General features: G+C 39.8%; 1 protein-coding gene across 4 annotated transcripts in view; it reads right to left on the bottom strand.

Moving 5' to 3' along the window:
• The window catches only part of PREX1 (phosphatidylinositol-3,4,5-trisphosphate dependent Rac exchange factor 1), a 138,003-nt gene that overhangs the window by 75,795 nt on the left and 44,927 nt on the right, over positions 1-17,281 (bottom strand). For all 4 annotated transcript variants that reach the window (XR_011729131.1, XM_071760087.1, XM_071760088.1 and 1 more), the window contains exons 2-3: positions 4,656-4,727; positions 987-1,109 (exon numbers count right to left, since the gene is read on the bottom strand). Coding sequence is in view for 3 of the 4 variants with exons in the window: in XM_071760087.1 (XP_071616188.1) it covers positions 987-1,109; positions 4,656-4,727 (195 nt within the window). In the remaining variant the exon portion in view is untranslated. The remainder of the gene's footprint in view (positions 1-986; positions 1,110-4,655; positions 4,728-17,281) is intronic.

Genomic DNA, 17,281 nt, shown 5'->3' with positions numbered 1-17,281 from the left:
AACTGATATTGCATATACATTATGCTTGGTATTCCCGTCAGTCAGAAGATGGCACAGGTACATGATTGAAAATCAAACCACGTTAAAAAACCCCAAAAATCTACCTCAAGAAGAATTTCATAGTGTAAGAAACAGGTGATGAGTGAAGCAATGGTAGGATCATCAGATGAAATTGCACAGTCCTTAGTATGGAACTGTGCTTTTCTGGATCATTTATAAGAACCAATCTGACTGGGTCAGGTTGGCACACATGATCATGCTATGGATGTAGTAGCAGAACAAATAATACATCTATCAGGCAAAGTCAGATGACACAGAAGTAACTCAAACTGTTCAAAACAACCTGGAACTGGCAGAGTGAATTTGTATCATATGACTACTTCACATTTTGTATCTCTGGCATTCCTGAGCTAGCATTACAAGTTCAAAAGCCACATGCTATTTACCTTGAGCTGCAGAACACAGGTACTCATTTATTGCATGGCAAAAGGCTGTGTGTGGCAGCTTGCACTGGATTTCAGCAAGATGAGCCACTACCTTTAATTTACTGAAGTGCACACACACCACTGTAAATTATGTATTGTTCTTTGGTTTTAATTTTGACCTTTGAAGGTTGAGTTTTGTTTTTTTTAATTTTAAAATACAAGTTAATTATTCATTTACCAGAAATTGTGCTGCTTTTTTGAAACACATGGAACCAAAGCACACATTCTCAGCAAAAAATTGTGATCAGCTGGGTGAGAAAAAAAAATTCAATGGGAATAGGAAGGGTTTCTAAAAATACCTTGTTGTTTAGCTGAGTTTGATGTGGTTTCTATTGTTCTAATCTCATTCACAAGTCTTTTCCCACCCGACCTGCAACTTTCATACAAGACACACATTGTCATAGTATTGCCACAAGCCATAGAGATTAGGGCCAGCTAAGGGGCATGGGAGTTTATGACAGGAAACTGCATTTTAAGATAGTGTTAAATCATTGTACTTACAAATTTTAAGAAAACATTTCCCAGTTCATGCTGAGACTGAGGTTCTGGTTGTAAACAAAGTTCCAGGGCAGCCAGGAACTCCTTGTGAACACCAAGAATGTCTTCAATGTTAGAAAATAAGATCTGAAACATAAAAAGTAAAACAATGTTAAAGCAGTAGCATCAAGATATTGTGACTCTGGACTTGCTGCAAGACTGTCTTAAAGCACAAAGGATCATGAAGACTGAATTACACTGTATTTGTCCCTTTCCTGTTCCACTATGGAAATTTTCATTGCTTCCAAAGTACCTGGTATAAACAAAGTTTATCTTCCCAGGTACTTAAGCCTAATGACTGTGATAGCGAGCCTATGACACCAGCCAGGTCAATGGAACCACAAGGACCAAACTCCCTTTGCTAGAGACAGAAGCAGGAAATGGTTTGCCTTTCCTTCCCATGCATTAGCAATCTCTTTCTAATGTATGAACAGAACTTGAAGCTATCACACACAAAGATGTACCTGTAAATAAGAGACCAAATATCTGCCACGTGGTACCTAGCACTTCACTGGTAGGAGAACAGAAGAGTGTAAAATGCTTACAGACCACAAGAGCAATATTTTAGAGTTCCCTTTCATTGATCTCAGTGGTTCTAAAAGTTGTATGTAATGGGAGAGAGGCCCCTAGTTCCAACAGGTACTAAAAGGTACCTGTGCAATATCACAGCTGAATGATCCCCAGTGACTTGAATATCCATATGCTAAGGGGAATGAACTGCCAGGCTGAAAGCTGCTGTAGTCTCAAACTCCTCCTGCAAGCTGGCTGCATGTCACATCTTCCTTGTCTTTGCTCCCCTCTCACTTCAGGAATAGAGATATAGCAGTGTGCACCATCATTACTGCACACTTGTGCCTCAGAGCTACTTTTTAGCTCTGAATAAACTAAAAGATTTCACCATGCTGAATTTGTACCTATGGGCTCTGACACAAAATAAAGGACAGGGAGTTCAGACCATTTGACTGCTTCCAGAAAGCTTCACATGCTAGTTCAAGCAGAGCATATGATGGTGTTGTCACATGTCTGAAACTGATGTGATAACATGGTAGCCTCTGTGTGCAAGGCTTTGCCAGAAGCTGTGCCAAAAGGGGATTAACAAGAAAGAGGAAAACATCTGTCAGGGATGATTTTCTCCTTCAGGAGCAGTCTTTGAGGGGCTATTTTTTAGTCCAAGGAATATCTGTGTAATGTAATGAATTCCGAGGTGGTCAGCAGAGCTCCGCTTGCAACCCCAATTTGCAGATAAGATGACTTAAAATCGAGGCAGCAGTAAGACCTTGACTGCCTGTGTTTCTGTATCTAATACACAGTTACCATTTAAAAGCCTCATGCCAGATACTTTGTCTGGCATCTTGTGTACACTGTCAAGTTGTACTGCCTTTAAGTTACTGTATCAGTGGGTGCAACACTAACCTATCAATAGTTATTCCTGTGTGACACAGTGAATAAACTAAAAATATTTTTATGATGTTACTGCAGCTGTTAGTCACTGGAGCACTTGAAAAATCTCATCCTGGCACAGGACACAGCGTGGCCTTTCTGGAAGGGGATACAGTGGCCAAAGATTACTGAAGTCTCCAGCACTTAGCGCCAGCTGTAGGAGAAACCTGCAAAAATAATACTGGGAGCAACAACTCAAATTATCCTCAGAAAAGTCCTTCCTCCTTTTGCTCAGAGGAGACTGACTGCCAGAATACCCTCTATTTTCCTCTAGACATTTCTGCTGCATGAAAAAAACAGAGGGAAAGACAGGCTTCTCCTTATATTTATACAAACCATTTATTCAGTCTCTGCTACTGTCCTTGCTGCTGCCATTCACCTCTCTGAAGACCCAAGATACAAAACATTAGCAGGCAGAGTTAGTAGAAGTCCCAATACCATCTTGCTTGTCCTGCCTCTACCAGCAAGGAATAGAATGGAGAAACAAAAAATGTCTTTCAACTTAAGGAAACAACAAAATTATTTATTTAGAGGAGGAAGAAAAGTGAGTTAGAGAAGGAGATAAAACTGACTCTGTTCAGGAAAATTGTGGTTTGTGATTGTATTTCACCACCAATAGGTGTAGGCTCTTTCTTATTGAAGAGAAGCTCTGTGAGTGAAAATTAGGCATTGTAATAAAGAGAAAAAATGAGATCCCTCAAAAAACCCCCCCGAAGGCACTTCAAGACTGACACAAAGATGAAGTGGTGCTTCCCCAGAGGGCTGTGGTGAAATTTCACATACAAATAAATTTACATCAGCAAAGAAAGTATGGATTCTTCTGCACCGGTTTTGTGGGCACTCTACCCAATTATATGGCAGTCATAATTAACATACATTTTGTTGATATATGAATAATGATAGAATAACAACTTTCATCAACATCTGTGGCTGTTTAACAGATTGGTAAGTGGTTGTGTGGGTTTATTTCCCATGCAGACCTTACTTTTTGCACACTTCTCTGCATCCAAGATCTAACACCACTCATTTCTTTGACCACCCCAAACGTACTTCAGACTCTAGATGGCAAGTTTCTAGGGAGCAGGGACTTACAAATTTGAAGCCAGCAAGAGGCTGAACTCCACAGAGCTGCCAAGGCCCCTTGCTGTTGCCAATCAGTTGATACTACAGTACTGCTATTTTATAGAATGATCAGCAAAATGGGGGCTAAACCTCTGCCAGGATCTCTATACATTCAGGTCATAATCCTCTGTGAAACAGAGGAACCAGCCTTGGGGAGACACATCAGCAGCACCAGCACTGGCTGCTTATTCACTTATTATTCCTGTGCCCTGCACCCACAAGTGTAAAGGGCAAAGCTGCTGCTGATTTACAAGCTTCATGATGATCAAACACAAGCCCAGTAAGTAAGCCTCTAATGGCAAACAAACTGCACACTATGCCATTGGCTGTCAGGTTTCACTTGCATACATGTATAGGTGGCTTTGGTTTCACACACATACGTGTAGGAAGAGGGTTTTAAAGCCAAATTACTAGAAGAAAGTGTTGCCTGTAATTATGAAAATAACCAACAAGCCTCCTGTGACCATAGGCACTGGAGAAGCTAATACCTCAGTTCTGTGCTCTATGCCTTGTATCTCTTTCCAGTGCAAAATTCATTCAAGAAACTTCCTCTTGCAAGGCTCTCCTGTTGCTCAGTCCTCCCACAAGAAAGCAAATTCTTACCTGATAGAACCCAAAGTAATATTCCTGCCTCCTTCTCATAAGCCCCATCAATCACAGATTTGTAAGACAGCAGATGCAAGTTGGCTAACTGAATACTGTCAAGCAAAGCAGACAAGGGCTGTGCATTCCCTTCCTTTCCTCTCAGAGGCACTGAAAAGGCCTCTCTGTCTTCTACCCATCATGACTCAAATCGTGCCAAAAGTTAGTATTCTTTGACAACACTACACTGTTGTCAAATTTTACTGAAATTGGCTGGTAGGATGAAAAATTGCTGGAAGATGACAGCTATCCAAATGGGCAAACAGATTGACAGATAAACTGTCAGCATGAGCCTTGTTTCCTTAGGGAACCAGTTTAATAATAAGCGTCAATATGACATGAGGATATTTGATATTTATATCCCTGAATCTAGCCTTTCATTATGTATCATTTCCCCTACCAAGAAAATGAGGAAGGTAGAAGAAATACCTTAACATTCTCCTCTGTTATGTACTTCTCAGCTTTGTCCACAGCATTCTGGCGGATCCGGTGAAGAAATGCCTGCAGAGATAAAAAGGATTATGTTCACATGGCCTGAGACATTTTGGTTTCACTCTTTTATATCCTTGGGGTTCCCATCAACACAGCTGATCACCTTTAATACTGGAAAATGTAAACATTTACCATAACACCACCAGAGCTCTCAGGGTTGAGTTCAGGGTGACACAAAAGACATTTCCTAGAATGTTGCTGGGTTTTGCCTGGCCATAAATGACTTCCCTCTGTTAAAACTTTTAGACTTAATTACCTGTTACTACCAAGAGACCACAGCAAGGGTCTGTTTGTTTTTTCTTTGAAGGTTTTCCCTCTCTCTAAGATGCAGCTGGTTCAGCTTTGGGAGGCAGCATGCCTGATGCACATCATGACATACATCAGCAAAAAGGACTGCAAAGAATGACAAAAAGACATTCATGCTGCTGGAGCTGGGGCACGTCAGGGCTATGAGCCAGGGTTATGGACAAGTTGAACAGACTCAATACTTGGGGAAGGGAAACAGAAATTGCCAGACGGTGTCTGGGACACCAGGTCAGATACAAATAGTGATCCAAGTATCAGCTTTCAAAGCTTAATTTTGGCTCCTAGAGGTTGGGATCTACCTGCATTATACTTGCAACATATTTGATCCAGCAGGAGAATTTAGTAAAGCACACTTTGTGGCATTTCTACCTAAACTCTACACTATTTTTGCAATTACTGGCTAAAGGGAATTTCTGAATGGAGAGTAGGGAATTATACCTTTCATAGGCATTAGCCAGGAGAGTTGCAAATACCCACAGGTGAGACCAAAGTCAGTATCAGTGAGGAGAAAATCTTCTATAATAAACCACATGACCCATGCACAGAAGGGCAGAGGGCTTTGCTCTCTGCTCTCGTTAGAGATTTCTAACTTGCCTCCCACACAAAGGAGTGAGGCCTGGGGAGTGCTGCAAACAGGGAAGAAAGCAACTTTTCTTACCCACCTGAGACAGAGAGGGGAAGTAGGTCATGTCTTTGTGTTTATGGCACAAAGCAGCTTTGTTACAGCCTGATAATAAAAGGCTTTTAAAAGTTGGACTATTCCTGAGCAATGGCCATGTCAGCTGATGCACACTCAGCTTTTTCTTTTTTCCTTTTGCCTGTTGGGATTGGTAGCAGTTTACAACCTGATAAGAAGCACTGTTGCTGAACCAAACTTGGAGCTTATAGAATGTCTTTGCCTCTGTTATTTTGGTTGGAAGACAGTGAACGTGTCCCTCTGACTTCCAGCACTAAAATGGGCACATCTGTGTTTCTCCTTAGCCATGGCTCTCTTGTCACTTGTCAGCCATTCACACTTTACAGGACAGGCACTAATAAAAAAGAGATTAATTCACGAGGCACAGAAACCCTTCATTTGTTTTCAGCCCAGGATTTTCAACTTGCTTTTGAAAAAATTTCAAGGACTATAACCACATTGCTCCTCTTGTATTGCTACACAGGAAGGGGATCCTGGCTGGATTCCAGCTAGATAGGGAGCTTGGAACAGGTTGAGTGGACAAAGAAGTCTGAAAGAGAGATTCCTGGTATTAAAGGGACAGGACATGTGCCACTGGTGGAAAAGGCATTTGGTAAGAACCAGTCAGTCCACTTTGCCAATAATTTGGCCAGGAACTGCCCAGCACGTTGGCAACAGTCAAGGAACTGCCATGAAGTGTTCAGCATGATGACAAGTGGCAGGAGGATTGACAGGAATAGCTGTTGCCCTCCCATTTCAGTGGTGGGAGAGACATCTGAGCATTAATAATCAGGCATCTGATTTTTATGAGGTAGCACATCAGATTAAAGTCACTCATTCTCAAAAGATAAGCCAGGCAGACTCTTTTCCTTGCTTTAATCATATCTGCTTTAAGACAACAAATCCAGTTGGAATGGTTATTTAATCTACACAATTAGCAGCTTCACTGGTGACTAATAGGTACCTGGATATCAGTCCCAATATGATGGATCTAATAATAGAAAGCTGGTAAACAGAAGTGCAAATCACATTAGCTTACAGGCTAGTCAATAAAGAAGTAGAGTCTCTGTTAATCTATAAAACAGTTTTTCTGTGATGCTTGTCTGGAAAGATCATTTAATGTCAGCATGAGAAAGAAAGAAAAAGACAGAGAAGAAACAAACAAAAAATGAGAAAGGCATAAAAGCAGGGAGAGGGTAGAAATGATGAAAGACATGAGGGAAAGAGGCAGCCAACTTTCTATATGGTTTGTCAAATATCCTACAGCCTTTGATTTGTCTTGATATGCATGAACAACAGTCTCTTCAGTAATAATAAAACAAGAAAGTTTAAATTTCTGGAACCAAAATATCTTGAGAATTCTGCTTTACAAAATGAAATCTCTCCCCAGCACAACACTTAGCAGATGCAGAACTGTTTTTTCCCCACCTTTCAATGCCTTCTCCTGTGCAGTCTTTCGCAATGCTCTCATTCAAATTAAAACCCATTATAAACACAAGCTATTAAAGGGCAGCTCATAAAGCTAATGTTGCATTCCCTGTTCACATGACAACATCACTTTCCTTCAAAAATGTTTCTATCTTGGAAAAAGTGCACTTTTCCCATAGATGTTGTTCAGTCATTTAGGTCAGTGTTTTCCAAGCTTTTGAAGGGATTTTTTTTGTGCTCACCTGTACCAACACCATCCCTCTGTTTACCTGGTGACACAGACTCTAACACCAATTACACAAGTAGTATGCAGCTCTGAGACACAGAGCTACAAAGAGTGGTATGATCTTTTATTAGACTTATTGATTTATCTGGAAAAATCAGATAAGTATTTTGGCCAGGACATGACAAAGCTGATGAGAAAAGAGAAAGGGTGGTAGAGAAGATCAGAAAATTGACCATGCCAATTTCCTTTATATTCCAAACCATGTTGTTACTAAAGAGGAAATAAATGAGGGGGTAAAGGCATTTCTGGTGACCTAAAAGGTTACTGAGGCAAATGCTCTCTTTGGCTGCTCCAACCTCTTCACACTCTACATATCCTACATATGGAGTTCAAGGGGTCTAGTCCTTGACATTTTCCATGAGGAATGACTCCTCAGTGCAACTCTCTTCTTCTGGAACTTTCCATCTTTACAAAAATGAACTCACTATCCTCAAGTGCTAAGTGGAAGCATAGGGGTCAGCTTTCTCAAAAGCTCCTGAAAAACACTTGTAGGACTTGGGGAGTCTGAAAATCATTCCTAGGACACAGCAGGACAACCATAATCACCTCCCCACCACAAACAAAAGCAGAACTCTACTGTGCCATGGTGTTTGTTTTTTATGCTTACAAACTATTGGGGATTCAGAGGACAGCAGCTTATGATCCACATGACACTGAAACAGCAATCACACATCAGACCAGCAAGACACTGTTGAAGAGCTTAGAAAGATATGGACAGGCAACAAAAGGAGAATCTGCTCCCTTCTTTCTGCTTGCTGTATGCTGCTCAGGTTAAAAATTTCACCAAAAAAAGATGGCAGATAACATGACATTTCCTTGTTACGCTGCATTTGCTCTCCTGCCACTCATATTGTTCAGCTGTGCTCACACTGGGTCAGGTCTCTGAGCAACCCAAGTTGGTTGCAGACCAGAGGAGAGAAGGACTGATAGAGCCCACGACTGCAGAATGAAAACAGGTCAGGGCACCATGCAGGGGAAAAAAATGGCACACCTGGCTGGCAAATTTTCCTTCTCCTGATAAAGGCCTGTGAAGGTCTCATCTTCCATACATACATGCTAAAAATTAGGAAAACAGCTCAAGATTATTTGGTTTTGTTTAAAATTCAGCTCCTGCATCAACATAACATTTTTGTCCACACTGTGACTTGTTGCCCTAGAGGTCAGTTGCTTCTGAACCAGCAGACCATGGCTGATGCTCCTGATGTCATCCATAGACACAGTTTATAGTTTGTCTCAATACAAACATCTTGCAGGATTCAAGCAAACCTATGACAAATTAGAATAAGCAGAGCAAAATTCTTCCTTTCTGTATCGTGTCATGTTGGGTAAATTCCTTCCAATAAATACCAATACAAACACATTACAAATCTAGAATGCAGTATAAAATTTCACTTCAGTAATTAAAAACTCTTCAATGGCCCTTTTTTCATATGGATGTTTTTCTTCAGTTCACCATCCTTACAATCTACTGCTGCAATGAAACCGTTTCAGTGTCTTTGCCACACCTTTGAACCACAAAAGCACAAAGTATAATTTAAAGAATCAATCTGCTAATTGTGAGTTGTTCTCACATGAAACAGACAGAAGCATCTGAAATTATTACACATTTTTGAAATGGCCCTTGTTGAACATTGACTTGTAACCTTAACTTAAAGAAACTCAGTGTTTATCACCTTTTGTGTAGCATAACACATGGCAAACACTTGGGATGCAGCAGTGACAGTTTTGCTATTCTCCTTTCTCAAAAATCATGTCTAAGCCAGATACTTCCTCAAATATTCAGAAATAGCAAGAGACTTCTGATCAAACAGCAAGGCAGGCAAACTGTGCATAACCCTGAGGGAAATGAAAGGGAGAACAGAAACAGATAAACAACCATGAGTCAACTGGCTACCATACCCAGCAGGAGCAATATCTGAAAGCACAATCCTGTGAAACTCGTTTTCTCAACATATGGCTGGAATTTCATATTGCTCTTTAGACACAAGTGAGAATTTTAAATAATCAGTGAGCAGGATTGAATCGGAACAATGTAGGAATCTAGATAAGCCTACCATTTTCAGTGTTAAAATTAATTGTTTCACACTTGTGCAATCATCTAAAGCTTCTTGCAAGAGCAGACATTTTGGCTTTAAGCAAACATGCTCACAGTGACACATGAAAAAGTGACGTGGTAAATGGATTTCATCACTTGACCATCACAAGCATTTTCACCTTGCAACTACAGCATGGGGGCCATGCATTGATCTGTCTCTGAGAATACAATGTAAAACTTGTAATAAAGAACTGAACAAGGACTTGCAAGTCTGGGGTTTTTTGCATCACTTCAAGAGTGTTGCCACTAAAGGTGGCTGCTGGATAAGCGTTTGCTTCCACAGCACTACAAGAGAGAAACAAAAAAATTCCATTGTCTTAAGCAAAGCAGCCTGGAAGTCCTGTGGGAACACAGCTCCACTGAAACAGTCTATTTAAAATGAATGTTTGCTGAAGTTTGTGTTTTAAGAGCAGGTGCATCCTTGCTCATGTTACTCAATTGTTAGCATTGAACCTTGTCATCCTGATCATGTTCTTTTGCTTTCTATCACATAGCAGTTTATAAGCCAAAGCTCAACCCAAATGACAGGAAATAGAAAGATCCTGCATCCTAGATGTGAACAGCAGTTCTCACCTGCACTGAAGACTGAGAGACAATGCAATAAATAATCTCAAAATAATGTAACAATAACTACACCTGACAATTTATACAAAATAAATCCCACAACTTTTTTTTCCCCATTCATAACAAACCAAGTGTAAATTTCTATAGAAAACGCTTTCAGCATTTCCTTTAAACATGCTGTAAATAACCAAGTGCAGATCTTCCACGAAATGCTAACACAGTTTTGAGTCACCAACTAATTGGTAATCAAGTCACTTCAACTGGAGGTGAACCTGCTTCAGTTCTGTTCCTCAAGAGATCTGCAGTACTGTGCACTGTTAACCAAGATCTACTGACTTCCATCCTTAAGACAGGTGGATTTTTAATGACAGATTGTGTCATCCATGTGTAAATTCAGACAACTGGCTTGCTAACATCTTCCTGGACAAAAGCCAAAATGTACATGCAGAATACTGGGCCTGATCCAGGTTTTCTGTTGTGAAATATCAGTTAGAATACTGGAAATGAGAAGCAACTCCTGTGACATCACAAGCATTACACATGTGAAATGAAGCAAGGCTGAAGCAACTCCTCTGCTTTTAAGGAGCATATTACTGTATCTCTTACCCTGTAAACTGGCAGTCCCACATTCACCCACTGCCCAAACACAGGCTACTATATTAGATTATATAAAAATGCATTTTAAATTATCAGTGTCTAAGAAAGAATGAACTTCATCATCAGATTAGTGAATTATACTGAAATTCCTGCACAGACTATTTTACCTATGAAGAATATTTTTCTCTCGATCCTCTTAAACAATAGAGTAACAGCTGTGAGAATGAGCAGCTCTGCAAAAAGCAGCTCAGAGCTGCCACCAAATTAATTCATCAGCAAACAGCTGAACAGGCAGTTGTCTGGTAGGCAGAGGTGTTTAGTAAGAGGAAATAGCATTAAAAATATCTTTTATAGCCCTAATTTCAGGCTTCCTGTGTATCAAATTGGCTTTAAAGCATCAAAGATTATTGGTACCTATTTTTTGATCTATCCCCTGAAAAGGAACTATTACCAAACAAGATGATTTAAAAAAAAAAAAAAAGTCATGTAGGTTACAGAATATAAAACACACTCTCTGCAGGCAGTTCATGCAGTCCAAGCTGTAAGCTGGCATCACTGCCTACTGCTAAGCAGGAGGTCAGGTCAGACAGACTCTACTGTACAATTTTCAAGTAGCACTTCTTTTCCAAAGGTTACAGCCCTTGCATAATCCTGGGCTATGTTAGACACAAAAATGAGACTAATTACTTATATGATCACCTATGCTATGTGATATTCACTTTGATATTTTAGAAAGCAAATACTAAAATCTGTCCTTAGAGATATTACTCCCATATCCCTGGGGAAAATGTCTTTTTTGTTCATACGCCACATCTCCACCCCCAACCCCACACTTCCTTAAGATTTTTTTTTTCTGTTCCATTGTTGTGATTTAGAATAACAATCACTTCACACACACAAAAGCATGGATGTTACAGCATGAATCATCTCTTCCCACAGAAGACTGCAAGAGCATTTCCAAAGAAAAAAGTAGACTCCATCTCAGGTGAAACTGGAAAGACCGTCAGAAAACAAATGCAGCTCCAGCTGTAAAATCCAGATGTATCACAGGGGAGGTATTTCCTTTTATCTGAAGCATACTATCAGGTGTATTTTATAATTTTATATATACATAAGTAATAAATATATCTATACATATTACAAAACCTCCACTGATACTCTCAATTTAATAAATATTAACTAAGCGCTGATCTTGGCAATCTGAAACCTCTTCCCCATGTCTTAGTCTGACATCTGGAAAACCCTGATAAATACCAAGTGAACAACAGGGAAGCATTCATAAATTCAGCTGTTTAAAATTATGTAATCATAGGTATGATTAAAATGCTTGAATAAATAAACCGGTTTATTTCTTTATACACTGCATAAGAGAGAAAGTCACTGCTTATGTAAGTTATATGCCTGAGATTTCCAAAAATTTAACTGATTAGTCCTTAACCAATCCTGCATTTTAAGGCTCCTGCAGTTATGGCCACACTTAGCTGATTTATCTTACATCTGTCTTGCCATCGAGTGTTTAACTGTCTATAATATCAAAGTTAACGAAAAACAGTTGCAAAAAAAAAAAAAAAAAAAAAAAAAAAAGGCATTGCATAACACTGGGATTTTCAGTGGTTCTTGAGAGAGTCACACATTCCAATTACTTTTTACTTACTTTGACTCTCTTGACCTGGACCCATCACCAAATAGTTCCTGTCAACAACTCTCCGTGGCTAGGATCCACCTCAGCTAATTGCACCCACCTAAAAGTTGAAGCCTACCCCAAGCTGGTGATACAGGTTCCTCTCTAACAAAAAGCAAAGGGTAGGCAACTTCAGAGGATGAGTCACTGCAATCTAGGAGTGACATTTTAGATGAAAGGCTGAATGACCCTCTAGAAATGCCTCTCTACCAAGAGACAGCCTGGGTGACAAATTCAGATTAGACCACCCTCCTTGCCTGTACCAGTTTCACAGCCTCAGCAAATAAAAAGTTCCAGGGCAATGAATGTTACAGAATAATTTCTAAAAGTGAAGCACTGACTGTGTCTCAGCACGGGTGCTACAAACTCGAGGGCATTGCAAATTGACACATGCAAAATTCATGTGCACAGACATTCTCAGCACAGTAGTATTCTGGGACTCATCACAATTAATCTAGCAGCACTTCCCAGAAAAAGTAATTTATACAGAAAGATGCAAAAAGATCCCAGACTGTATCTGTATTTCCAGTGTATTGATGTTTACACCTGAATACTGCAACTACAACAGAAGGTACCAAATGAATGCATACACTGACTGGTGACAGAAGGTGAAATCAAAGGGAAGTGAGAGTGAACTAAGTTGCAGGGTTCCTCACTCCAAAAAGAGATCCCTTTCTTAAGGAGAGTTTGTTTTAATTAACTTGAATTAAAAAAAAAAAACTTTGTGAAGTGAAAGACACCATTGTCCCTTTTCTACCCTTGCCCTGACCTCTGCTATCTCCTCCTCCCCTCAGTCACTAATATTTGCATCTTCAGGCAGGTCAGAAGATCCCAATTAATTTCAGGGCCTAACAAAAGCTACATTTTTCACCTTTGAAATCCTTTCAGGACTCAATTCTACTTATTTTTTTATCTCCCATACCTCATATCTCTTTTCATGCTCTCCCTTTGCCTTCTCTCCTTCTCTCCCTAAATCACTTTGAATATTACTGACTTTTAAAAAACCTTCCACTTCTTTGGAGACCCACAGCTTAAGCATGCTCTTCTGTGAATACTTGTCCCTGTGTGGCTGCAGATCCTTTTAAATATCAACAGAAACTGTATTTGTTTAGATTCTCAAAGGACATTAAGAAATTTATGTGCCTAATTCTCTCAAGCCTTTGGAATATTCTCCCTTTTACTGGCCTCTTCATGTCTTTCTCCTTGCTCTATAATCATGAGATGATTTTGATCATCTCACTACACTGCAGAACTCTTCAGAATGCTTTCAGCACATCATTTGTTTGAATACTGTGTTTTACTTCATTGCTCTTACGTGTTTATTATGCATAAATCCTGACAAGTCTGTGTCTCCTTAGCCTTTAAGTTACTTCAACAAAAGTTTGCTTCAGGAGCAAGGGCCCAGTAAACAACACATAAATAATTCAGGATTTGACCCATATTACTTTACATTCACTGTGTCCATAACAGATAGAAGCCTGGAGACTGCAGTCAGTTCTAGATTAGTCATGTCTCCAGCTACTAAGATCCTATCAATACCAGAGAATGTTTAATAAGGTGTCAGGCTCTACACAAGTACACCTTTTTCAAGAGGAAGATGAAACAGAGTCACTGGAAACATCACGTAGTAAAGCTTGGATGGTGAATGTAACTGTAGCAAATACTGGGATTTTTTCAGTTAACATTTCAAGATCCCCATGTCAACTAAAGAACTTTGGTAGGTTATTCTCTCCTTTCTCTCCTTTTTTCAGTGCCTGTGTCATAATACATTAAACACTAAACACAAAAGAGAGAGAACAATGTAAAATAAAATCTAGTATCATTAAAGTCTAGGGATTTTTTTTTACATTAATTGCAACATAAGCTAGGATTTCACCAGTGCTATTGTCTCAGCAGCTAATAGGTAAGAGAATTAAATAGGTAAAAGACTAGAGAATAGGTAAAAGATTAAAAAAAATAACCACCAACAACTTGGATCTTTTCTTGGCTACTCAGTTTCTGAGTATATGAAATGTGAAATGGTCATTTCAGAGCCATAGTGTTAGCAATTTTAGTTAAAGTGAGTATGTGTCAAAATGTGCAGGGGTGTAAATCCATATTAATGTAATTGATTGCATGTGAGTAGACCCACCTCACAACCTGGCCCATAGTCTTCCAATTAAGTTTGTGATTATAATGAATAATATAAATTTTCAAGCTTAGATTGAATCTCTGAGCTAAGTGAAACAGACCTGTCCAGCTTACTGTCATCAGGTTCATTGACACTTGTTCTAAATTACATTGTGAATATACACTGGGCCCAAATACCATGATCTCGGGTGACCCACAAACTTGATCTACAGAGCAAATGTAACAAAATCCCAGGGTCTTATTTCAGTAGGAACATTTTGCCTGTGTCCAGCTGATATGTACCCTTAGGAGTCTCACAAGCCCTTTTAGCATCGGACTCTGGATCTAGACTGAGGTTCTGTGCATATCTTCTCAAGGATGCATCTGTCTGGTCTCAATTCATGTGTATTATAAATGGCTAACAAGTGGAGGGAAGAGTATTAAGTGCTCTGACTTACACATGCTGAGTTTCTATTAGGTTGTGTATCAAATCAAACTCTCAAATGCACACTTAATGTATAAATATTTGTGCTTGATTCTTCAGTTTAAAAGGACCCAAGAGTGCAAGCTGACTGAAGAGAATTGTACTTTTTCAACTGATAAAATTCAGAACTACAAAAGAACCAATAAAAATGACAAAACTAGATGCTTCACCTTAGGGAGGTCCTCAGAAGTATTTTCATCAGTTCTGTTCATGCACTCATGGGTTTCTGAGTAATCAGTCTTCAAAGCTGAGGTAAAATGGGAAGCACTGAAATCTGCAGGTGCCTTACCCAGAAAACTAGTATTGGGATTGGCAGCCACTACCAGAAATTCCAGTGAAGTTGCTCTGAATTCAGGCATACCAGCTCCAGATTTTAGGCAGCAAGTACTAATAACTAAATTTGAGAATTTCCATGCAGGTATACTAGACATGAGTGCAGTCACAAGTCAAGAGACTTAAATTCCAAAATTATTGCTAGTTCATGAGACTCTCCTGGTACCCACTTGTGCAACAACCATAGTCAGCTCCCCTCAGGCTCCTTACAGGCAGCAGCCTCTGCATGGGCTCTCTAGCTGGGGTTGTAAATTCTTACAAAACTTTTCCTCCTTCATAACCAGTAAACGGGGCTCTGGTGCAGCACACAAGCCTTAGCATTCCTGGCCTTTGGAGCTTGAAATTTCCTGCTGGGAGAAATCTGCTTAAGTGCCTGTGGTGTGACAATGGGAAAGGCAGCTTTCCGTGGAGGCGGTACTAACCCCACAAAGGGCTCTGACGTCTCAGGATTCTCACCGCTGGAGCCTGCGGAGAGAGGCTGCTTCTCTGTAGCCTGTGAAAGGTTTCCAAGAACTTCAAATGCCTGGAAAAATATGTGATTTGGTGAAAAGGAGTAGAATCCCAGAAGGGAAAGGGGGAGGAGAAGGGAAGAAAAAGAGGGAACTCCGACTGCCCCAAGTCCTTTCAGCTAAAGGAGGATGCATTGATGTTGATGGAGTCAGCTCTCTCCCTGTGCTAAGGGAGCACACCAAATAAGCTGTGGTTCATGGCAGCTTCAGCTGCCTCTAAGCAGCCAACTGCACACCAAACTCTCCCTGCTATGAATTCTCCCACCTCATAAAGCCAGCAGTTAGGATATGTTTGAGAGCTAAAGGATTAAGCTTCTACAGGTAAATGGAAAGGAAAATGAATCTCAAGGAAGCTGACCTGAATTTGCATTTTCCCCAAGAAAAGGCCACGGGGTAATGTGACACATCATCCCTCCTGAAATCAGTGAAAGCAAAGTTTAGTCTCCAATTTATTTTCTTTATACAAACTTGCTTGTTAGGTCATGCTCTGTCTTCTGAGAAAAGGAAGTACCTGTTTACAGAGACAGCCATTTCTATATTTTGACTGTTTAGTAAATATTTGTCTGTCTTACAATTTTGTAACCCACTAAAGAATAATGCTGTAAATAAGACTAAAAGATCCCTGGTCTCTGGTCAGACCACCAACCACTCTATAAGTAAGTAGAGGGATTAAGTTTGTGAAAAACTACCCATCACCTAGGGCACCTTTCTCATCCAAGTACTCAGGCTTTTTCACTCACTGATTTAAAAAAAAGACATGGACAGGAGAGGTATTTCCAGGCAACATAGCAGGAAATATTTCAACATTTGACTAAATTTAACTAGTCAAAAAAGCTGTTAAATTAGAGCCAGGTTTGTTGGGTTTTTGTTGGTGGTGGTTTTTTTATTTTGGGTTTTTTCTTTTGAAAGAAACACAATGCAGTTATACTTCCTACCACAGAAAAGAAGCACGGCTTCAGAGCTGCCACTTTTGCATGTGCTTTTTACCCTTAGTTGGTGCTCACAACCACTGATGATACTTGCAGGCAGGCAAAGAAGGGTTGCACACACAGCTGCACTTTGCAAAATATGCCTCATGTATTTGCAATTATTTACAAAAAAAAAAAAAAAAAAAAAAAAAAAAAAAAAAAAAAAAAAGGAAGGAAGGACATCCTTTACATGTTGGTCTAAAAGAGGAATTAGAAAAATTAACCTCACAAGCACATTTTTCATCACTAGCCCTGAGCAGGAACAAACAGTTTAGCTGATGAAAAGCTGCTTGCTGAAGTACAGTAGCTGATCTGAGCTGGTTTTCTTAACCAAGTCAAATCTAACAACGCCTGCACCACTTTAAAGTGTGCCCCATCTGCTGCTCCTGGGGATGGCACACAGCATTGTCCAGACATCTTTCCTAAACTACAATGAAGTAGTAAGTAAAGACTGATCCAGACAGGCAGGAGAAAATCCTCATTTCATCATGAAACATGATGCCAAAATTTTAACCAAACTAGGAATC

This window comes from Heliangelus exortis, chromosome 16 (genome assembly GCF_036169615.1).
Source record: "Heliangelus exortis chromosome 16, bHelExo1.hap1, whole genome shotgun sequence".
Classification (NCBI taxonomy): domain Eukaryota; kingdom Metazoa; phylum Chordata; class Aves; order Apodiformes; family Trochilidae; genus Heliangelus; species Heliangelus exortis.
The sequence above is the reverse complement of the archived record's forward strand: the minus strand, read 5'-3'. Positions and strand labels throughout refer to the sequence as shown.